The 25,204-nt window shown below is 32.4% G+C and overlaps 3 protein-coding genes across 4 annotated transcripts; 2 read left to right on the top strand and 1 right to left on the bottom strand.

Moving 5' to 3' along the window:
* Positions 1-5,990: 5,990 nt before the first annotated feature.
* Positions 5,991-8,711, top strand: LOC102629323 (thylakoid lumenal 15 kDa protein 1, chloroplastic). Its single transcript, XM_006486342.4, has 8 exons — positions 5,991-6,193; positions 6,310-6,438; positions 6,563-6,658; positions 6,747-6,819; positions 7,406-7,467; positions 7,916-7,997; positions 8,353-8,413; positions 8,490-8,711. Exons 1-8 carry the CDS (start codon positions 6,071-6,073, stop codon positions 8,539-8,541), a joined length of 678 nt encoding a protein of 225 aa, XP_006486405.1. The 5' UTR covers positions 5,991-6,070; the 3' UTR covers positions 8,542-8,711.
* A 46-nt stretch (positions 8,712-8,757) lies between these two features.
* On the bottom strand, positions 8,758-13,013 carry LOC102629034 (uncharacterized). The gene is made up of 3 exons (XM_006486341.4): positions 11,795-13,013; positions 9,093-9,638; positions 8,758-8,990 (listed from the first exon to the last, which is right to left on the bottom strand). The coding sequence occupies exons 1-3, from the start codon at positions 12,617-12,619 to the stop codon at positions 8,883-8,885; spliced, it is 1,479 nt and encodes a 492-aa protein (XP_006486404.1). The 5' UTR covers positions 12,620-13,013; the 3' UTR covers positions 8,758-8,882.
* Positions 13,014-16,736: 3,723 nt separating this feature from the next.
* Positions 16,737-21,899, top strand: LOC102619428 (probable transcriptional regulator RABBIT EARS). 2 transcript variants are annotated; one of them, XR_008054000.1, is made up of 2 exons: positions 16,737-17,471; positions 17,787-18,213. XR_008054000.1 is itself a non-coding variant. In XM_015532638.3 (2 exons), exon 2 carries the CDS (start codon positions 20,972-20,974, stop codon positions 21,602-21,604), a length of 633 nt encoding a protein of 210 aa, XP_015388124.1. In that variant the 5' UTR covers positions 16,737-17,471; positions 20,958-20,971; the 3' UTR covers positions 21,605-21,899. The 2 variants fall into 2 exon arrangements, 1 of the variants encoding a protein (XP_015388124.1); XM_015532638.3 differs by lacking the exon at positions 17,787-18,213 and adding an exon at positions 20,958-21,899.
* Positions 21,900-25,204: the final 3,305 nt, after the last annotated feature.

Below are 25,204 nucleotides of genomic sequence, written 5' to 3'. Positions count from 1 at the left end.
TTATTACTCTACGCTTGGGGACACATCACTTGGAAAAATTCACCAATAGTATGACATTGGTTTCTTATTGCAAAAAATTCATGAAAATAACCCAAAATTTTTAATTACTTGATAAAAAAAACTCATGTGCTAAAATTGAACAATTGGACAATAATGCCCATAGATTATATGACCAACTGTCTGCGCCTGTCTCATCCTAATCTTATATAATTTCAATTACAGCCGTGTCTAATGTACGCAGGAAGGGTAACAGGGCGACTGGTGAGGAATGTCATTATCGACATTACTTAAAAATAAGTTCGAATTGGACAAGCATTATGGGTGGGTTTCGAACAATTATGTCATTTCTTGTTCTATTGATGACAACGATCTAAAACCCCAACCTCTGCTTTAAAAACAAATGTGAAAACTGAAAAGTTAGATCTCTCACTCGATTAACATTAGGTGACAAGTACTTTCGGTTTCGATTCGGTTTGAATGGGAAGCCTCTCGTGACTCGTATACAAGTCCAGAACTGTAGAAAATTCTATCATCCGATGCCGGTAGTCTATATGCTTGTTGATAATGATAGATATAGCGCGATAAATATACTGTAACTTTTAAGGCATGGTTGGTGTATAAAAATAATAATTATGAAATAAAAATTAATAATATATAATAAATATAATTTTTAAATAATAATTTTAATAAATTTATTAAAAATATAATAGCTTTCAATTTATAATATCTAGTATTTACTAAACACTCAGAGATGACTAATGGGCCGGATGGCATATGGCACGGCACGGGCATCGGCACAACACGTGTCCATACAGCACTGCAAGACACGAGCACGTTTCGGTGGGACACGTGGCACGACACGGCAAGACACGAGCACGTTTCGGTGGGACATGTGGTGTGGCACGGCATGGCACAGCACAACACACACGTGGGCTGAGCTGGGCTTAAAACTTTAGGCACGCGAGCCTTAAAAGCACGGCACGATTAGAGATGGGCTAAGCATGACACGATTAAAAAATCTACAATAAATACTTTTTATTTTTTGAAAGTAAACTAAATTTTATGATTTTACAAATAACTTGAAACTTGAAATTGAATTTGTTTAACTTCAGTTAATTCTTAGTTAAAAAATATTATAATTGATTTATATTTATAATTTATTAAATAAATAATTGATATCATGATTTTAATGAATAAAATTATAAATATGCATTAATATTATTGTAAACTGTGATTTATGACTCTATGTAAGTCCAAGTTAGCAAGTAAGTTAACCCTTAAGAAAATTTATTATTATTATTGTTGTTGTCGTCGTCGTCGTCGTCGTCGTTAAGTATTAAAAAAAATTATAATACTATAAAATCAAAATTAGTAATTAATATTACATTATCTTACTATTATTAGTTTATTATTATTAAATATAGACTTGAGTTTTGAATTTTCGATTCTATTAAATTTGAATAAAGGTATAAACCTAAAAAAAATACATAAACTTTAAAAAAAGCAAACCAACAGTTTGACATGTGCTCTTAAAATTTTTTTTTAAAAAAAGAAAAAAATTTATTGGATTTTTTTCTTAGGCACGGCACGACAAGACCCACAACACGACATGTGTGGGCACAACACAAGCGAACACAACACGTGTATCGGGTCAGGCCTAAGCAAAAAAAAAAAAAGATACGGTACGAGTACGCATGAGCCTTACTTTGATGCCGATCTCGGCCCATTGTCCATCTCTGTAAATACTTTAGTGTTGTATCTTTTAAAATATAGTTGCACAACCTCATTCCTAAACACACCTATAATATCAATCAATCATAATAAATATAGTGTGTATGGTGATATTTCCTTACACTCTTACTCAACTATTATTGTCGAAAATATTTTCTTTTTCTAGTCATTTAAATGATAAAAATAGTAAGTTTTCTTTTTTAATAAATTAACGTATCTTTGGGCTATTTTCATGGGATAATGATGTATATTCAAAACTTAGTATAAGAACTAGTATAAATTTATAAAAGACAAAAAAAAAATGGAAAGAAAATTGTTCTCCTGTAAAATGTTTTTAGGGTTATTCTGTAACAATGGTGTGCCAACCATAACATTAAGTACAGCAAGCAAAGCATTCTTGATTTTGATAAGGTTGCCATGTCCTTCTTATCAAGTAATCAGAATGACCTAATTACCCTCGTGTTGATGACGTGGGTAGTTGTGGTTGGTGAAGACGGCGGAAACTTGGAGTGAATTGGCAAGCAATTTGGTGGTCTAAATTTCTCAATCTTTGAATTGTGTTGGGTAACGTGCGCATGAAATGGAGGGAGAGACAGAGAGAGGGAGAGGGAGTGGGTAGTCATGACTCATGAAAACACGTCGCTGTCTCAAGTCCCGACAAGGTTTTGAATGCCAAGGTCTGCAACATGTCACCATCTTCCAAAAACCGAGACCGAGCCCCCCATTCATACCATTTTTCAGAGCTAGCAGATTAGCTTTGCGATGCTGCTTTCTAAGAGAGTCCCATTTTCGGTGTGCAGCAGCCACCTTTATCAACTTTTTTGAATGGAAAAAACTTTTGTGTTACCAAAGCCACCGACTGAATTAGACCGCTGCCGCCTGTGGCCTTTTGCTCTGGGGCCTTGGCCTTGGCTTAGCTCCTGGGATTGTGACATTTATCTCTCTTGCTCTCTTCTTCTTTTCCTTTACTTGCCGCAATGGAAAGAACTAGTGCTGCTTTAGTACTTTTACCCCTAATAATAATAAATAACTAACTAGATATGTAACGATTCTGCAGTTTCAACTTTCAATGAGTAAGTACTGTGGAAAATTACAGGACATCTAGAAAATTACAAGCACGTGAGTTGGCCTCGTCAGAAGATATAAAAATTAAACAGAATATGCATATGTATAGGCAAAAAAACAAAAAAGACTAAAATCAAATGAATTGGGCAATATTAGATTTTTCTTTAAAATTCTCATTAGATATTAATTGTCAAAAGCTTTGATTCCGTCAATTCAAATCACAATCGATAATTGGATTTTGTTGAAGGCTAAGTATGACAGAGGGGATGTATGCAAAGCCAATGGGCGTGAAGAAAAAGGGGGAGGCAAGACTGAAGATGATAACGATTACAATCTTTGTTTGATTACTCTTTATAATAATTAAAAAGTAGATGAGAAAACAGTTAACGTCCGTTGTGGTTTGTTAGTTCTATTTTAGTCAGCAACAAAGGGAGTTGTTTTTTCTTTAATAACGACAAATAAAATAAACTTTGAACATTATCCATAGGATTAATTAAAATAGCTGGTGTCAAAATCTCATTGAAACGTTAAGAAATGTTAGATTATGAGAGAATCTAATCTAAGGAGACATTTATTACTAATTGGCCATTCATAATTCATCATCTCCCTTAACACATGCAATAGATATTCGGGTCTTTTTATGTGTTTCTTATACAAACATTTTTTTTCTTATTTTGTTTTCCTTGCATATTTAAAGATAGATCTAGGTTGTTCTATACGAGTATACATGGTTATTTTGATTAAAGTAAGATTTACTTTTTTAATTGAAATCTGAAAAGGTATAAATACAAATGTGTGATATGATTATTTTTTTTTTAAAGGGTAAAAGCTTGTTTAGTCCCTATATTATGAGGTTAGTGTCTATTTAGTCCCTGTATTTTTAAAAACACCTCAAAATATCCCTGCTACTAAATATTGACACTTATGCCATTATTTTTTTTTATTTTTAACTTGCTTTTACAATATTACATTTTTACAATAATGTTTCTTTTTTGGATACTAATAAAAAATTAAATTATCAAATTAAACTCAAAAATAAAATAAAAACAAAAAAGGTATATATTAATTTTTGTGGAAGCTCACGTATGTCTAAAAATTTAATATCGTAAAAAATTACATTATCAATTTTTTTAGAAAAATTAATATTTTAACTCAAGAGTATGTTCCATAAAAATTAATATATTTTTTTTATTTTATTTTATTTTTTGGTGTTAAACTGGTAATTTATTTTTTTCTTTTTAATAATGTCTAAAAAAATTATTATAATAGGGTTATTTTTTTTCTTTTTAATAATGTCTAAAAAATTATTATAACAGGCAATATTATAAAAATAAGTTAAAAGGAACAAAAGATAATGGTAAAAGTGTCAATAATTTAATGGTAGAGATGGTTTAAGTTATTTTTAAAAATATAGGGACTAAACGGGCACTAACTTTAAAATATAGGGACTAAACGAGCTTTTACCCTTTTTAAAAAAAATATTTGAATACAAGTGACATCTTATTTCTTTGTATCAATACAAAATATCTTAAACATGAATTTCATGTCTTTATAAATTATAAGCCAAAATGAATAAAGGGAATTGGGTTTTTTAATTTAGGAAATAACATACTTAATAGAGATATTTTTCGATATAATTTTTATTTATCATTCAAACATTTCCCACTCACATAGAAGTTACAAAAGTTTATTTTTATTATTTAAATGTAAATATATAAAGATTATATATAAGTTACAAAAAATAAATATATAAATCGTAAAAAAATCAAAATTAATGAAATTTCAAATTTTAAACATTTAACAAACAAAACCTTATATTTACTTTTGTCATAATTTTTTTTTTAATAAGACAAATCTAGCTAGTTTTGTTCCGAGGCATTCGAATTACTCCATCAAAAAAATCAATTGCCATTTTTTTAATGTAAAAAAATATATATAAATTTATGCATTAAAAAATTCAAGAAAAAGGAATACACACAATTTCCACGATTAGAAATGTAAAGTAAAATGGACGGTGATAGCGACTTAAATTAACCGGAGTCGTGGTTCTCGTGGATCATTTTGCGTTAAGAGTCAAACAAAATTTGTTCTAAGTGGTTAAATTCTAGTCAGCTGTAATCATAACGTAACGACATTGTCTTATTGTTAATCAAATCTGTCCTAACAACTTTCACTCTTTTCTTTATTGAAATTTGTTTTTTTTTTTTCACAAAAGAGCTTCCTCACACTAAAAAAAATTAAAAAAATTAATTATAGTGTTAATATTCTAAAATTTTATCTTAAAATACCATATTGAAGGAAATGGTGCTTAATAAGATAATAATAAGATAATATAATTAATTGGGTGAGGTTATTTGAACCCACCAAAATAGTCATTAAACCTAATATTCAATAATTTTTTTAATTACTAAAATGTTCACATAAAAAATTACGATAATAGACAGGACTATATAATTAAATTAAATAAAAAAATTACAAATTTTCTCTTATATTCTTTATTATTCAATATATTGTTTTCACGATGTCTATGATTTTTTTAACCCACATATTAAATTTATTTTTCCTTATTTACACTTTTGACTTTTTTTAATGGAACGAAGTTTCAATGAATTTTTAATGTATTTGGATGAAAGCTTACTGTTAGTACAATTCCTCTTGACTTCCACCATCTAATTTCATCATTTTCAATTTCCTTGAATAAGACAACGAATCATCTTCCCATTTAGTAAGATTTCTTCTATGTAAGAAAATGACCCAAAAAAAAAAAAAATTGCTACTTTGGCGCCCCCACGTACCCTATTTCAGAATAAAGACAATATAAATCGTTAATTAATAGAGCTTTCGACTGCATAATCCTAAAATAACAAAGAGTATTAGCATCAAATTAAAAAAAAAAGTATAACACCGATAACATGACATTTACTATCGAAGAATGAACAATATGGTTTAAGGAAAAGAGGGTAGTAAAATAATTCTTATATTTTACGACACATCTCAACTAAAAATATATTTATTTCAAGAACTTATGAAATCATTTTTTTAGTCACAAGTTTATGGTTCTTTAGATAGCCCAATACATTCATGCCCGACCCAACATAAAACCCAAAAACAGCCCATAAAATCAATACCGTCCACGTGTCATAACCCTACTCCTAAAGCACACAATATCAAATGTAAGGAGCAACTCACAAACGCTACCCCAGCTTGCTGGTTGCTCCGACAATCAGATTACGCATTACGCACTTTCATTATCCATTCACATTACACGAAAATAATGGCGCCTCTGAACGTCTCCATGTCTTCCAAATTCACGCAAATACCTCCAATTTCTTCCACCAAACCCCTCTTCACATTGACAAACCCACTTGTCTCCTTCCCAGGCCACTCTTCGCCTCAGGTTTCCACTAATTGTAATCTTTCGTTGCATACACGGATACGATCACATTGTTAATTCTCACTTGTTAGCTTAGCCAATGCAGTGCTCTTACTTTTGGTCTTATGTTTCGACTGCAGTTGCTGAAGTGTCAGATAAAGTCTCAGGAGAATTTTCTCTTTTCTTTATGTGAGTCGGTGACTAAAACCAGCTTTCTAGCTCTTGTTTCTGCTTCTTTGTTCTTCGTTGATCCTGCTCTGGCATTTAAGGTACAATATAACCAAAATCTAATCCCTTCTAAACCCGTGTGTGTGTGTGTCTATTCTTCTTGTTTTTGTAATTTTACTACTCTTTGATTTAATTTTTTTTATGGTGATGTTGTTAATTTTGAAGGGGGGAGGTCCATATGGATCTGAAGTGACAAGGGGTCAAGATCTTACAGGGAAGGACTTTAGCGGCAAGACTTTGATCAAGCAAGACTTCAAAACGGTCTTAATTAATCAAATTTTGTTTATAATGCATGTGCATTTTGCCATAATATGATGATTGATAAAATAATTTGTTTTGTTTGTTTCAGTCTATATTGAGACAAGCCAATTTTAAGGGTGCCAAGTTACTGGGTGCTAGCTTCTTTGATGCTGATTTAACAGGTGTATATATGTGCATTAACTTTTTATTTGTTTTATTGATGATTACTTGTATGCTCTGTCTAAAGAAAGAAATCTTCTTTAGTTGACTCTTGAAGTTCAAGTTGTGTTCCAATAAACGCCTTCTGGTCCTCTTGTTCAGGAGCTATTGTCCCACATAAGTTTCTGAATTCCATAATGATCTAGTAATGAAATGTAGGAAAACACACGTAGTGACCTCAGTAATTAAACAGTACAAAAGATTCGAATTATTATTACACTCTTTCTATGGTGGTAATTGTCACTAAATACGGCGTAGCAACTTTCATTTCTCCTTTTGGGGCTTCTACTCTCACATAAAGTTCTTGTTTTGCCAATTCAAAGGTAGGAGAAGGCTTTTTACTAATGAATCGACTTTCAAAATCATTCCGTTCTGGATATTAAACCAATGTTATATAGGGGGAAAATGAAAAAGGCAGCTGGCTTATAGCACACAACTCCAAATGAGCTTTCCACATGAGGGTTGTTGCATATATTACTCAGTTGCCTGTAGCTGCCAAATGGGGGAATATCTCGTATATCCACTGTTTATTGCTTTTTCCTTTATCAGGGGCTGATCTTTCAGATGCTGATCTCAGAAGTGCAGACTTCTCATTGGCAAATGTGACAAAGGTGATCTTTTTTTATTTTTTTTCCTATTTGTTTGATGTCCAATTCATGTTTAAAAACACATTTACATTTTTCCCTTTGTGTGTCAGTTTCATGGGAAAAGATTTCTTGGTGACTGGTAATCGTTTCTTACAGATTACATTAGTGGTAGACTGCGGTTCCTTTACTTTCATGATGAGATTAGGGAGGAGCATGTGTTATCAATAACAATTGCTTATGTTCGTATGTGACCACCAATATTTTTAAAACCAAAATGCTCTTAAATATAGTTTGCAGTTACTGTTTATGAGACAGACCAGGCCACAGATTTTGTATGTTCCATCTAGTATTAGCTTTTTGAGGTTTAAACTTGTTGTATCCTTTGTTGAGTTTCACTCTTACTATGCCAATATATAATATTAGAGGCCACTCTGAGGTTGCAATGTATGTATGTACTTTCAAATTTGGACAGGCAAACTTGAGTAATGCTAACTTGGAAGGTGCTCTTGCTACTGGCAACACCTCTTTCAGGGGATCGAATATAACCGGAGCTGGTATGTAGAAACTCCATTTTGTAACGATTTCTTTTGGTTACTAAAGCCTTTGTTTTAGGGTTCACGATTGCAAAATGCTTCATTCCAAATTATGTTTTGGAAGTGGTAGAAGCCAACTCCATTCTCATATTCATAAAATGCATGATCCTGCAACCACTCATTACATACATCTTATGGGTTCTCAGAGGTCCTAAGTATTCTTTTTCAGTAATATTTTAAAGGATGACTCATTTTAATCCCTTTAGTAGCTTGAATTTATTGGCCATAGCAGAGCTCTCTTTCTTGATTTTGATAATTGTATTTGAGATTTCATATGCTACTGAAAGCTACTGGCTGATTGCCCTAATATTGTCAGACTTCACCGACGTGCCTTTGAGAGATGATCAACGGGGATATCTGTGCAAAGTTGCAGATGGGTAAGACAAATTTTTATTATATAAGTTGCTTTTGATACATCATTCATCTGTAATCGACGCAATGTTCTCTCATTAGGGTAAATCCGACAACCGGAAATGCAACCCGGGACACATTGCTCTGCAACTAGAATTTGATTTCCTTGGTACTTCCCCATCTGGCAAAGAGGAGAGCAACATCCTTACTTTTGCTACATCAACAGCATCAATTTTCATTTGAGTTGAGTGACACAGTTCTTGTGCTGCATCTAATGTAAGACATGAATTTACCCATAAATAGTGGCATTGAGTCATTATTCAATTTCTACACAATTTAAAGAAGCTTATTTGTAATTTGCATGATGTAGTAAGCGGTAAACATGTATTACATAAGAAAAATAATTCTCAATTTCCTAAAACTTGGTTGATATACAATGAATAATTGCATTAGTGGAAAATTTCAAAGGATTAACCTAGTAAGTAAAATCGACTTCTAAACAGCCATAGTTTCCTTGGGTCTGCATTTTCTAACCCTAATCCTCATTGTGCCATCGGTTATGCTTCCACCGTCCATAATTTCACAGCATTGTCTCTGTGTTGCCTGCTCACACAATTATATACAGAAAAATTAACCCCAAAGTTAGTTCTACTTGACAAGATATTTGCTCTTATAACAAAAAAGGGGTCGAATTATTGCACCCACCTTTTGCCAATATTTGGGGTCCAATTTCAAGGAAGACACAATAATGGTCTTCACTTCCATGGCCTTAACAAAGCCTGGTTTATCACAGCTCTTGCCAAGCAAGGGCCCGTACTTGGTGTAAGTGGTCCGGGTTCCAGTCAGACCCACATTTTCCACGCTGTCAAGGAAATAAACGACCGGGTGATCACACGGGTCAGGACTAACAGATCGGGTGTTGAATATAAAAGGACCGTCTCTCCAGCTGCGCCAGGTCTTGAACGTTTGCAACGGCATGGCCAAGTTGTTCGCGGATAGAAACAACGGGTATATTTGAATGGTGTAGCCCCATGAGATGGAAATGGACCATTCTCGCTTGGTGTCGTAGCATAAACTTTGTTGTAGGATCCGGTTTGGGTCGATCCGGTATGCATGAATAAGGGTCTCTAATGAGTCTAATTGGGTCCGGTTGGGAAACAAGGAGTTCAAATAATCAATGTGGTGGAGTGTTACAAGTGGCGCGATAGGATGGGCTCCTAAAAGACCATAAGGATCCCCTCTAATGTCCAACTGCAAAAAGAAATTAAGACCATGAAACTTATTTAGTCTTATCAATACAAGTTCAACCACCATAAAGAATGAACATAAAATCTTATAAACAACACAAAGATGTCAATAATTCATAAAGAAATTTCGGGCACTACAAAAGTTGTCAACATATGACACATTATAATTTACAAAATCCTAGGAACAAAAGGCTTCATATTATATTAACCATTAAGGCTAACTTTGCATTCTCAAATGACTATGCCATCATGCATATAATTTTACGATTGCAAGAAATTCCCTTTTCAATTTTCACGATTGACCATCGATCCACGCATATAATTTTCTACAAACCAATCTCAAACATCTAAATATATTATTTATCACTCAATGGAATAAAACACATACATCTAAGATTTACTTCAACAAATAGCTAAACCCCACTGTCAGAAATTAACATTTAGATCTCATTTCGTTAGTAAATATCATCTATTTGGAAGAATATAAGAGCATCAATTAACTATATAATACCTAATAAGATGAATATATTATAATGTCCACTGAAGTTGATTATAATGCCCTTATCTTCATCCAAATAGATGAAACTTAATAACGGAAAATGAGTATAAATATTAATTTTTCAACAATGAAGATTTAAGTTTAATTGTCTATTTTTAAAAAGTGGATTGAAGGAAATCAATGGAATATTTACTTATCTAGTTTCGTGGCTAAACTACATTCACAAGAATCATAAATAATATTTTTGGCCAGAGGTCTTTCTCAAATAAAGAAGTGCATTTCTGCATTATAACCAAAAAAAAAAAAAGGTTAAAACTTATATATCAAATAAAAACATTGTCACTAAAGTACTTGCTTTTATGCTAAGCAAAACATGCAATTAATTTCTTCTAATTTCCTTCACCTAACATGTTCTTCAATATCTAATTTCAGAAATAAAATATTCAATATCAATTCCCAACCAACCCAACAAAGGACCACGTAAAGGTTTTGGCCTGTGCTGCACGTTTCTGAGGTACGTGTCGTTTTTCCATGCAAAGACTCCGCAACGTTGCAGGCTTGCAGTACAAAGTAACGAAAAAGACGGGCAAAAGCGGACGGAAAAAGTGAATATGTCTATTGCATTGAGCAGGCAGCTATTAGACTTTTGTTTTCTTTTCTTGTGAAACTTTATCTCAAGCCACGAGAAGCATTGGCGCGTGGCCACAAATAATTCTTATTCAAAAAGGACTTCTGGGAAAGTGCTTAGTGCTTAAGGTTACTAAGGTAAGATTACTTGTCACTTGTCACCAGAATGAATGTATGAAACTCTTTTATCTCAATGCGGTGGGGCGGCAAGAGTACGTATAATATATCGAATGAAACCAAAGGCAAACTCACACTTAAACCTTAAGGATTTGCCCTAATCTACGTATAGACTTTCAATGGTTCAAAAATAAACACAAACACCCTCTTTTAGGTCGATGTTGTGTATTCATTTCTTAAGAAGTAGGAGTTTACTTGTACATTAGAACCAACTTCGGGGTCTTGAATGTCATTTTCCCGTCCAAGAATAACTTCTAGGGAAGTAGTTAGGGAAGGCAACTAAACTAATCGAATCCTGATTAAGAAATAGTTTTGAACTATTGACGGGGACAAAACTAGATGCCTTGATGATACGTGTATACCAATACCATAACAATGTATTTAAGTCCTACGGTTAGCTAGCTAGCCGCCGCTTTGTTGGTGGTCCTTGCTTGGAAGTTCACGATGCCAAATGATAAAATTTTGTCGTGTACACGTTGTGGGTTTCTTAGGACAGATCGCAGATGCTTCGTAAATTTCAAGCGGTGTTTGTTGAGCAGGTTCGCTTTCTAATCCGAAGCCGGCGTCAGAAACCCTAATTATCTGGAAGTGCTCCGTCATTTTAATCTAAATTTCAAATTCACTTCTCGAACTCATGCCACATGGCTTTCGTGTCCAAATCGATATATACGAACCAAAACGAGAAAGGGCCAAAAAAGAAAAAAATTGACCTAAGTCAACGACGGTGATCCACAGATTCAAAAATAAACGAACAAATAAACACGTGGCTCGTATACAGAACGCCACCAGATCTAAGTTTAAATAACATGCAACGTGGCAGAACAGAAAGAGATCAAATTGGAAACAAAGGTAAGTACCTGGTGGAACCCTCGTTCTGGGGTCAAGGACACGCCAATTTCGCTGATGCAAGCCCAGATCCTCTGATCAGAGCCGTAGAAATAATAGTACCGCTCAAGGCAACCGTCCAATGCGTTGACCAACTTCTCGGCCAAAGGATAGCTGACCGCGAATCCACCGCCACCAAACGCCATGTCGTACGCGTGCATCACATTTTGTTCCACGCTCTCGCTGTTACAACCAATATACCACATCTGATTGTGATCATACCTCGTTAACACCGAAAGTAAGTTGTCAGTGAAGAACACCGTATCGTCATCTCCCATAACAAACCATCTCACATTTGGCAAGTTCAGTTTAAAGCTGTCCCAAATAATCCGCGCAATCCGAACCGCCGATCTCGAACTCGAGTACCTGAACCGGGTCCAACCCGGATCTGACACCCTATACGGTATCGTATTAGCGATAGTACTACTCGCCCTGTTTTTTTCTCTGGGTTCCTCGTCCAGCCAGACAAAGCCACGCGTCCTGTTGGGTTTCCACCAGAGGTTGATGTAACGAGTCCGGTCGTGCCACGTGGCCGCGGAGCCACTGATGGAGAATAGAATGTGGGAGATGTTGGTGGGTTCCCGGTCGGGTGTGGACTCGGATTTGAGCCGGGGTAAGAAAATATGGTTGCCCCGAGAGTGATTCGAGAAGGCCGAGTAAAGAACGAAACAAATGGAGGCGATCAAGCAAACGATGACAGGAATTCTCGCAAGAAGAAAGAAGAAACGGCGGGGTTTGCTCGGGAAAGAAGATTTTAACGGGTTATGACTCGGGTCCTGAACTCGAGCTTGACTCATCTTCACCAAAACCAAAACAGGAAAACTATGTATCCTTGAATAATTCGAATTTTATGAGCTTACCCCAGATAGTTCAAGGCGTTTGCCTTTACACATCTGGATTCTCCGAAATCCTTCTTCTTCTTCATCATCAACCATCAACCCAGAAAATATGCAAAACCCCACGAAGAAGAGATTCTAATGGCTGAACACACAGAGAGGCTTTTCAATGGAGCTCAGAAGAGTTGAAACCGAATATGAAACAGTGAATACAATAAGGAAAAATTTTTGTTATTATTATTATTATTATTTTTTGGGAAGTTTTAACAAAAGAAGAAACTTTTTTTAAACCAGGGTAAAATGAGAGAGAAATCCCCTGGCAGCACATTTGCTTTCGAAGAAGATACCGTTGCCCTTTTGTTAATTATGGTCCTAGTTTAACGGGTGGCCACATGAGGCTAAAGAGCGAGTGATAATCATTACTGTAATTTTATAGTACGATAAATATTTAAATGAAAGAGGAAACCCCTTGACCAATGAAATTTCGCCACCTTGACCTTGATGGACATTTCACTTAGGTAATGCTTCCATTAGATATTTTCCCTCCCAAAAAAAAAATTATTTTTTCTTTAATTATTATGACTACGATTACGATATATTGCTACTTATGTTCCTCATAAACGAATATTTATTTCCCTATTAAATTATCTTAACGCGTCTCATTATAAGGATGTCAATCGATCGGATCTGATCCAAGATCCATGTGATTCAAATTCAATTGAATTGGATTTGGGTCGGATTAAAATGAATTTGGATCAAATTTAGATATTGATACGTGGACCTAAGGTAGATTTGGAGCAAATTTAGTTTTATCTTAATATCTAGATCCAAATCCATATCCACTCACCATTTAATGTAAATTTATTTTAAAAAATTCTTAACAATTATGTAATTATAAATGATGATAAAATTTATTCATTGTATTTAAGAATCTTAAAACTTAAAGGTACTTAATTGATAATAAGACAAAAATTTATTAAGTATAAAATAAAATTAGGATAGCCTGCCCTCATTTTTTTTTAAGTTTTTCACTTTACAATTTAGTCTCTTTTTTCCTCTTTAGTCTACTCTCGCTTCTCCACTTTATTTAAATGCTTGAATAAGTTCTTTAATTGTTAGGAAAATCCATATGCTTGAGTTTATTTTTCTATCATTTTCTCATAATCTTATTTATTTTGTATAATCACTAATCAATGGTGGCTATCAACTATAAAATAATTATGTTAATCATATATTTAGTTAATATATGATCATAATAAAAATAATAACGCACGAAATATAATAAATCATTTTTAACTTATATGTTATTATTTAATGATATTAGAATGATAATGGTGTGCAGTGGATATCAAGATGGTAAATGAGACATTAGAATCTTTTAATGATTTTATTTCTACAATTACTTTTGATCGATATTTTATTATCTTTCTTATTTGTATATTTTGGTGTAAAAGTAGAAGCTACAATACTTATTAGATTTTTTTATACAAAATATATAATTTAATTATTACCAATGCATTTTAGTCTTAAATTTTCTTTCTAAAAAAAGATTGATCGCTTATTATTGAGATTTAGAATTCATGATGGATTTAGAGCATATTTGAATTTGAATTTTTCTTTTTAGATTTGAAATAGATATAAATCTTTATTTTTTGTTTCGGATCTAGATATAAAGCGAAAAATATAGATTCATGACGGATCTGAAGCAGATACGAATCTTAATTTTTATTACGGATCTAAATATAAAATAATATATATCCAATTCATATCTGCTCAATTGTCATCCCTACCTCTCAAATTTTTCATTGCACAAAATCGAATGTGATTAAAACGGGAAAAAAAAAAGCAATATTCAAAATGAGTGGACCATAAATAAATAGTGGAAAATGGAACGCAATTTAGTGGCGTGGGTCATTCATTATTTAACATGTCCTTTTACGGAATATGGGACAATATCACGTGGGGTGTCGCACTCTTGCATTGACTTGGACGTGTCACAGTTTGTGTGTGTGTGTGTGACCAAGTCGTGCCTTTTTTCTGTTTCTAAAGAAGTTGGGGCTGGGCTTGAACCGGAAAGACACAGAGTTAAATAAATGGGCCAAGCCCAAAAGGGAAAAAAATAGGAGTGGCCCTTCAAACACCCTTTAAAATTTTTAAGAAACTCAATTTTTATTTTTTATATCTATTTTTTTATGAAATTATAAAAAGGATATAAGATTACAATGGAGTTCTAGTTAAATTTTACTGTTAGTTATAATAAATTAAATAATTATAAACATACCTTTTTCGTAATAAAATTATTTATTATTAGGTAATTTGCTTCTTTATTGTTTCAAAATTATTTTGATTTTATCAGCAAAGTTAATTATATTATATATGAGGGGTTCATGGTTTGTATATACATTTTAGTTTAATTAAATTGATATTTATCCTTTAACGCAATTCAAGTAATAATAGAACTATGTATGATTACAAAGAAATGGGGTATTGCAAGGATATTAAAGGGGTGCAAAGAAATATCAAACGAGGATAAGGGTTATCATAAGGAATTAATGGGCCTAAAATCCAAATCATTTCAACTCTTTCTATTTGTCTACTCATGATGCAAGTGTTTTTCCTTTTGTTTTTGATATTTTTGGAGCTTAAAATTCAAATCATGAACGTCGATTAATAAAGAATAATGTAAAGACAATAAATTTCAATCATACGCTTTTATTAATACACCCATGCATGCTTTTCCTGCTATTTCCCTCTTCCACATATGTTTATATATCAGTAAAAAGAATAAATTAAGCTAGGCTTTAACCACAACCAAGTTCTTCATCATCAAAATCAAAATCATAACCAAATTAATGATGTAGAGATGGTAAACAGAATATTATCAAAACTATAAAAAGGGTGAGTAGCAAAAATGCAAAAATTAGAGGACTTGTCAAAGAAAACTAGCAATACGAATTTAATAAGTGCATGATTTCAACGTATTATCAAGCCATGTATTCCAAATTCCTTTCTCATTTTAATACACAACAAGAAGTTTAAAAAATCTATGTATATAATATAATATGATCCATCGAGTCATTGAGTGTCATGTCACATACCTAACATCACATTTGTCGACTCAACCTCTCAGGCTGCAAAATCTTTAATTAATTCCGTAAACTCCTCCATTATCAGTTCACAAGAAACCTGAATAAGACTTTTAATTGTTTTTTTAAATCTATACATTTGTTGGTTTGCATTGCAATCAAGTCGTAAATGTCTAGATGTTCCTTTTCACATTTCTTCTGCTACAAGTTGAGATTATTGAATGCATTTGAGGGTAGAATCTAAACAGTATAAAGACAATTTTAGCAGTATTTTTAAAGATGATTAAAGTCTTTAGTAGTCAATTATCTTCATATTTTAAGTATTATATGTGTCTTCTCTTCTCTTTCTTATTTATTAAGCTTTTGGAATTATGCAAAATCTTGACCTAATACAAAATATAAACAAATCACAACGTCTTGATTTATTACTTGAGCCAGTAAAGTTTGATCGGACTGTAGATCCCATAAATCTCCTTGATTGAATCCCATTTCATTATATATAAAATAAAAAGAGTAATAATATAGCCACAAACTCTTGTACAATTTTATTTTGTACAAACTGATGTGACATTAATTCATTGGTTAAATTAAATATCTCTTGGCCCACATGATTTATTTATACTATTTTATATTTTCATTCAACCAATGAATTAATGTCATATCAGTTTGTACAAGATAAGTTTGTACAAGAATTTGTGGTTGTATCATCACTCAAATAAAAATATGAATATCGATTAAATTTTCACTTTTTAACAGTAGGATCTTTTAGCATACAAATTCATGATTAGATTTAATTTTTTCACATGTCATATTGTTAATAATTTTTTTAAATCTAATATCAATTCCTAGGTTCAATTACATATAACGTTTAATCTTCATCAACGTGTTTTTTAAGTTGACCGTTTAATGTTAGGAACAAAAGAAGGAATTAGAAATTTATAAAGCATCTAACTTGCTTATTTAAAAAAAAAAAAAATGAAGAAACGAAAGAATTCTTCTCCCTAAATTTCTACACATCCCACCTGCCTCCGATTAAAAAAGCTCATATTACAAATGTTGGAATTGATTAATTATTCAACAACGTAAATATAAATTAACTATCTTTAAATAATAATAATAAGAACAAGTGAACAACGACGACGACTATAATGATGCTCATGATATTGCCAATTTTGTGAGGATTCATCTTCTTAGAGTGAAATATATTTCATATAGTTGAATAGGTGTAGACTTTGATATATATTTTAAAGAGAGATGCTTGCCATTGCATACGTATTTGAAAAACAATTACTTTGATTGGAAGTGTTATGGAAGAAGCTGCATGTGCTTACAATGACATGTACAGTCAATAGAAGTATTGGTGAAAGTGATCAAGAATCGAATATGACATTTGTTTGCCTACAAAAAGGAATCATTAGATTTATGTCTTATCGATAATTTTAAGGAAATTTTCTTGTATAGCCACTTTCAAAAACTCAATATTAAAACTAGTCATAGAATAAAAATTCTTACAATAATAACCACACGCATTTTATGAACTAAATTACCCTCTCTCCAAAGACTATTGTCAAAATCGCTTAACTCACGCATCGCCCATCATCGCTCGTTATCTCGAAATTTCTTTCTACAGCCTCATCATCACAATCTCACCATCACAGCCCCTATTTGCACAACCTCCGTCAGCAAAAGGTTGTACATTGTCAACAGCATTAGGATTCGACCTAAAGGTATGCCTCCCTTACACTTTTACAGTAAGTTTTAATTGATTGGTGGATTATTAGTGATAGAAAAACACATTATGATATGTATTGGCATGAACAATTCAAATATTTTTAAAAATTAATGTTTGTAAAATATAAGCACATTATGTGTTCGTTAAAATGTCTCTAAGAAAAAAATTTCATTTATCTCAATAAATTTGCTAAACTAGTTCCTAGTAATCCACTCTTTAATACCAAAGCTACTTACTAGTATGAAGTTTACATTTATTTCATAAGTTTTTTTTAAATTTTTTAAATTTTTTTTATTTATGTTGGGTTTAGGCACCCATCGCCCACAACATGGCCGGGCACTGGGAGCCATCGCTTGCAAATGTTGCGGGAGATGGGAGCCATCGCCACCTTCGCCCGCGCCTCTTGCTGGTATCGCCCGCGAGAAGTGGGGGCGAAGGGTGCCATTGACTGGGCGATGCATGCCTTCGCCCGCAATCAACCTTCGCCCGTACTTCCGGCCGGTATCGCCCACGAGAAGTGCGAGCAAAGGTTTCCATTGACCGGGCAATGCATGCCTTCGCCCGCACTAAGCCCACAAGAAGGGCGGGCGATGGCAACCATCGCCCTCGATCAGATTTTCTTCTACAAGTCATAGAAATACATAATTTATTAGACTTTTTTCTAATTTTGGGATTCACACAAGCAAATATCTACTCACATTTTAATAAAAATTAATAAAGATATCTATTTCTTCAAATTTCTACAAAACCCATAGATAAAACTTAATTAATCTTACAATCTAAATTTCAAAAAACACTAACCTTAATGAGCTTTTTTTTGTTTTGTTTTTGGCTTGATTGATTTTGTCTTCAGTGCTAATTAAAAATTGTTGTTTGATGCATATGAAATCGGAGTAGTTTTGTGTTTACTTGTAAGAGGGAGTTTGAGAAGTGAAATAAGAGTAGTTTTCTAGAATTTATGTTTAATTGTTGAGGTGAAATAAGAGAGGAACTTTGTTGGGAGGGGGGGAGGGGGGGGGGTAATTTAGTCCATAAAAAGTGTGTGTGGTTATTATTGTAAGAACTTTTATTCTATGGCTAGTTTTGATATTGAATTTTTGAAAGTGGCTGTATAAGAAAATTTCCTATAATTTTACCGCGGGGGGAGGGGGGGGGGGGGGGGGGGGGGAGGGAATCAATGCAGTAAAAAATGAATTGATTATGAGCGTAAAGTTACACAGTAACTGGAAACTGCACTTAATTACTCGAAAGAAACAATAAATTCTATTTGTATTTTTCATAATGGATACTTCAAGTTTGAACGAGAAGCGTGTTGAAAATTATCTGGCCATTCAAACATGTTGCATGAAAAAAATATTTTAGCTAATTAAATCATAATGTAATGAAGTTTACTGAATATATAATGACAACATAGCTGGATACCTAAATTATCCAAGAACTAATTTCAACCGTTAGATTCTTTACGTCGAAGGATATTTCAGAATAGAAACAAAAAGCGTTGTATAGTATGGTATCACAGTTGTAACATAACTGGATCCGAATATATAATATAGGATACGAGTTCTTAGTTATTAATTTTCCTGTATATTTATAATGGATTTTCATTTCATATCATAAATAGCCATATATAGCTATTTCGTATCATATCATATCATAAATTTCATTTCACATCATAAATAGCTTGCATGGGCTTTGTATAAATTAAATTAATGCAGTAGTTCGGGCTTGGTCTTCATCAGTTTCCTGTGTTTGTTTTCGTTTTTAACAAAACTGAACTGATTCTGATCAATTAAAAACTCCAGACCAAACCGATGTCGGGACGGTTTATTGCAAAATGAGCACCTGCAACTCCTACGAATATCTTTGATTTATGCCTAAAGCTGCAATTTTTTTAATACGAATATATTGTTGAGTGGTCTAATAAAATTATTTTTTAACACACTATAAAATTATACGATTTAATAATATTAAAATTTAATTCTATTAAACTGTACAATTTAAAAATGTGTTCACATGAAAAAAAATAAGGACGTTCCCACTAAAAAAATAAAATTATATATATATAACCCTAAAAATTAACATGGGAATGAATGAGAGGAGAGAGAGATTAACCATTTGGCAATATATTAATAAATATTAATGCTTCATTTGACTTATCGTGATACAGAAGGAAAAACCTAAAGATTCTGAACACATTCACTAAACACACAAAATGAAAATATAATACTTTAATTTGAAGTGATCAAATCAAAGGTCAATTTTTTATCATAAAAATGTTTTTTAATTTTTTCTTTTGAATGGTTATAATAAACATGTATGATGACTATCAAAAAGGATATTGACAAGATTAAGTTAACAATTGATAAAGCATTACGTTTTTTGAATGAGATAGAAGATTGAAGAAAAGACAATTAGCATTTGGCAGCAATTATTATATCCTTTATTTAATAAAACAATTCGTTTTATCAATCTTCACCAGCTGCTTGTCTTTTCCAATAATAGTCTTCGTATGGTTCTCCACTTTTCCACATCTTACGCCATGTCTTTCAAAGCTAGAGCCAGAAGAAGATGAATATGTTTTCATCATTAGTTTAATCATATAATTAAATTATAGCCTTTTAATCAAAATATATATAGTTTTTCTCTTATGACTACACACTCATTTTTAACAAATTAAGAATGACACTAAATTTTTTAAAAGACACATATTTAAATATATTAGAAACAATATTGTTTAATTTGTTAATGTATTGAAAATTATATATGTATATTATAGTCCTTATATATTGATCAATATCAATGGATTCCTTCATGTATCTGAATATTAAGTAGAGCCTCCAATAAAAAATATGTGTTTCAAAATGGGAATTTGAGATGAGAATATTATTTTCTGCAACAATATGATCTAACTCAAATTTTTGTATATCCTGATATCCATTATTAACACTCTTAGAGGATATCATATGTATGAGAATTGACTAATTTTAAAAGGGTCTTATCAAAATCAAATCATATTCTTAATTACAATGTGAATATTTACACATTTTAATGTACAAATTTGAGACGGGATCTCAGTCTAATTCTAATAGAAAGTGGTCTCATTTCAAATATGTATTATAAGAGATGCATATATTTTCCCGCAATAATTTTATGTGTATATCATATAGATGTGTATGATAATTGCTTCAATGGGGCCTCTCTTCAGAAATTGCCAAAATAGTACCGATAACATTGACTGTCTATATCCGTCAAACCCCAGCTACAAAACATTGAAAGAGCCAAAGGAGAGAGAGCAAATTGATCATCACACCAAAAAAAGCTAGTGAGGAGACTTATCCATCTGAACTCTTTCCCTTCCTCTTAGATTCTCAAGTAGCTTTCATGCATTCAATAAGAATTTATACAGAGCTGCTTCAGCATTACTCGTCTCTCTATATTAATAAACTGTCTTACATTTCTCTTTATTCTTGCTAAATTAAAGATATAGCTAGCACAATGGAGGCACAAGCTCAGTATTGGATGTGGATGAAGAGGCAAAGAGATCAGATTTTGAAGTACTCTTTTAGCGACTCATCATCATCATCATCATGGGAAGAAAAAGCTTTTGCAGAAGATGCAGCAGCACGGTCACTTGGTGGATGCATATGGCCACCGAGATCTTATTCTTGTAGCTTTTGCAGAAGAGAATTTAAGTCTGCTCAAGCCCTGGGTGGGCATATGAATGTCCATCGAAGGGATAGAGCTAGGCTTAAAAATTCTCTCAATAAATCAACACACCATAAATGCCCATCTGATCATTCTAGTCCTAGCAATAATGTTGTTGTTGTTGCATCATCACCTACTCTTTTAAATACTCGGGTTACGGCAGCTTTACTCACCACTGCTAAAGAAAATTCTTCTTCTTTTGTCACCATAAATCACGAAGATGATTTTGTTGAAACCAACTTGTCTGTGGGATTGAAACCAGATATTTGGTGTGATAAGACAATTAGCTGCAAAAGAGCAAAGACAAGTGCTGCTGTTTCAAAATCAACTCAGCCTTTCTTCATGTCTAGCGATAAATTCAGTCTCCAAAAGGAGAATTTGGATCTTGAACTCAGGCTTGGTGATCCATCAAAGATGAAGTAGAACCACTATAAAGCTCCAATGGACTCTACAGCAAGCTAGCTCTTAGAGAAATTGTATTTCTTTTTTCTTTTTTTTTTTCTTTTTTTAGTTTCCTTTTATGCCATCCCTCTAATGAAAAGCAGGCAAAATCAAATGCCTCTTGGTCACATTTTAAAATATGAGTAGAATGAAAGAAGTATGAAAATGCTCTCTTATTTTGTTTTGATCAGTCTATACTTCTTGCTATTAATTTTTTACTTGTTCCATATGATTCAAATGTATATATTGAAAAAAAATTCAACTATTTTCTTTAGATGATTCATAATTAATCTCCAAATATATGTCAATGTAGCATGAACATATGATCGAAGATTGAAAGTAGCTAAGAATATTATTGTTAAATGGAGATTCAAGTTGTGCATACATTATACATTCTCCTTTCAAAAAAACGAAAACAGCCGGATATATTCATTAATGAGTAGTATATTTTGCATAGTGGAATTTTTTTGCTGAAACAGTAAGAAAAATGTTTTCTTTGGATTTTGCACAGAGAGTACAATTATTTTTTTCTTTAAGAATACAATTGGTTAACTACGAGTACAGACATAAATCAAATAGAGAGAAGGAATTTGACTCTAGGTTCATAAATGGGTTGAAAGAACTGACAGTGAGTCACTTCATACGAAATATTATAAGAAGATCTAATTAATAGCTTGTCATCTCACATCACAACATGTATCGCCTTTTTGACTACCTGCATAAAATCCGCTAGTTGCCTCCTTATAATTCCAATATATCACTGCTTCCTTTCACTCTTCAGCCATCCAATAATTCCACCCATTGCGTGATTACTGTGAGTTCGTGAAGTCGATATTGTTCATATTGACTAGCTTTTTTTTTAGATCAAGATTTGTTCAGACGTCTAATTTAGACTATGTATGATAAATTTAAATCGAATATTAATATGATATCTTGTGTGGGTCTTTTTATAAAGCTATGATTAATGGTTACTAAATTAGAAGTGTATTTACACCTATTACCAAATTTTAAAAAGCAAACACAACTTAGATAATCACGGGATTAAATTCATGCTTAGAATACTTTGAACTACTCTAAAACTATATAAACTACTGCATTATCTAGTTATAATTTCAATCGATTGTAACATAATTTTCTTTGAAAAAAAAAAAGAAGGAAAGAAAGAAAAACATGTCATAACTCACCAACTCCATTGGAACTAGAATGAATTTAATTGAATAAACTATAATTTACTATGCTTTTGACATAATATATCACATCAATGCCACTATTTACGCGTTTACACTCTACAAAGCTATAGCTATTAAACCTTCAACAACCAAACCCTAAAAGCCTAAAATTAAAAATTCCAAAACCCTAGACCATGTCTGGTTTTAGTACACATGGGCATTCGTAGCTTTACAGTAAATTCCGAATAGGTAACCTTTGATACCGACGGTTCCTCCATAAAACACGGCGAGGTCTCAGTGTTTTATAGCTGTGCTTTTCAACGTTTCTTTATGAGGAAATTTGATGAAACATCGCCAATATTAATTTTGACTTAATGTATGTTTAAAATCTAACGCAAATGTATACTGTTGTGCCTACAAAGAATTTCTGTTGCACCAAGCAACTTTTTTAGCCATTTAAAGGATGTGAAATGAAGAATGCTTGCGTGGGTACTTAATTTTCTACGTGGGTTCTTGGAGATTGTGAGGGAAATTGAAGTTGGTTGCTTAGGGTTTCATGAAGTTTCCAATTTTGTGTAAAAAGCATTTAGAAGTGAGACTGACTCATCATCAAGAGACTCAGTGGGGTTTTAAGTGCATTAGTAGTGGCTGTATTGCTGAGCCACAGTGTGCACATGGTCATGCGGGGCTAATTGATGTGTCTGTAGTCTGTTTCTATGTTGCTTTCATGGATTGATTGTAGAATTATGAGAGGGAAGGATGTTATTATTCTTTAAGTTTTTGTGGGTTTCTTTGCAAAAATAGAAAAATGGATAGTGAGAGTTCATATATGTAGGATAAGTCTTGATAGAATGATAGGTTAATGGAAAGTTTAAAATGGAACTGTAAAACTATTACTATGAAGACAGTATAATTTCATAGAGATGTAGTAACAAAACTTATTATTTTAACTTAGTTTTCCTTCGTGCAAGTTATAAAGTATGCACTATATTAATAGTTTGTTGATGGAGTAATTCAAATCTAATGTATAGATATTGATAAAAGAGATAGAAATAGTTCTAAAAAATTATTATATTCTTCTATACAATACTAGAAATATGCAGAGTTATCTTAAAATTATCTAAATTTTTGCATTCTCTTTAATTTTTCTCTCCTCATTATTTTACTGATTTTATGAGGAGGTATGTTCCTTGCGTAACATAACATTTATTTTTGCAATATATAAATAATTATTACTATGTAGAGGTAAGTTCCTTAAGACATGACCTAAAAAATTTATAACTCATTAAAATGTGAAATCTATTCTTATTTATAACTAGCCTAAATTGGGACCATTATTTTTTATGACTAGATAGAAGTTATTCCTATATAGAGTATCACTATTAAAAGATTTTACTTAATTATATGTTGCATGTTCATTTCTCCAGTATTTATTAGAGTAATTTTCTCATTTTCAAGAACGCGATCATGCTTTGATCATAACAAATTTCTAATATTGTAATATTTAAAAAAAATGAATAGTTTTCAATCAATTTGTTCGGTAACAAACATTTAAATCAATTTACAACCCCTATACAAATAGTTGCCTAAATTATTGTAATCATACTATTCGAGCATAAGAGAAAGAAACTCTGTATGTGAGGTACTTGAAAAAGATACCATCACTCAACATGCATACAACACATAAAGCTTCTCAAATAATAATTCTTAGTAAAATAAAATGTAAAGAAATAAAAACCTTCATCAGTTATTAATTTTACCAACTACAACACAATAAGATATCTCTGAGGATCAAGTATCAACCCAGAACTTGTAATTTAATTCTGTAACTTGAAAGCCTCAATTCTAGCTTGCAAACATATTTCAGCGTACCCGGAAAAAATTAAATAAATAACGATGTGTAAGTCACATCATGGTTAGGAAAATGAAGCCGATCAACCCATCGGACCAAATATTGGGCCCAGGCCTAACGAATGAAAAATATTGGATTAGCTTAGTTTAATGTGGGTCCATTGGAGGTGATTCTTTTTAGATATTGAGAGGTGCTTTTCACACCCCTTCAATATACCGATAAAACCCTCTTCCAATATGATGCCCATTAATATTTTCTCTCTTCCGCCTCCCGCCCCCCCCCCCCCCCCCGGCCCCGGGGGGGCCGTAAATTCCTTTTTTTTTTCCCCAATTTTGATTTTTATTTATTATTGAGAAGCTGGTATTTTTTAGTTTTGTAAAGAGAGAAAGTTTAAAGAAATAATAGGAATTTAAGAGTGAGAAAACTAATAAAAAAATTTTAAAAAATCAAATAAAAAAATTTCAATCAGAAATTAACATCTAAATTTCTAACCTTATAAGTGAATTTAATTTATTTAGACCGTGACAAGAAAATTAACGCACTACATAATACTTTTATTTC

This window comes from Citrus sinensis, chromosome 4 (assembly GCF_022201045.2).
Source record: "Citrus sinensis cultivar Valencia sweet orange chromosome 4, DVS_A1.0, whole genome shotgun sequence".
NCBI lineage: Eukaryota > Viridiplantae > Streptophyta > Magnoliopsida > Sapindales > Rutaceae > Citrus > Citrus sinensis.
The sequence above is the reverse complement of the archived record's forward strand: the minus strand, read 5'-3'. Positions and strand labels throughout refer to the sequence as shown.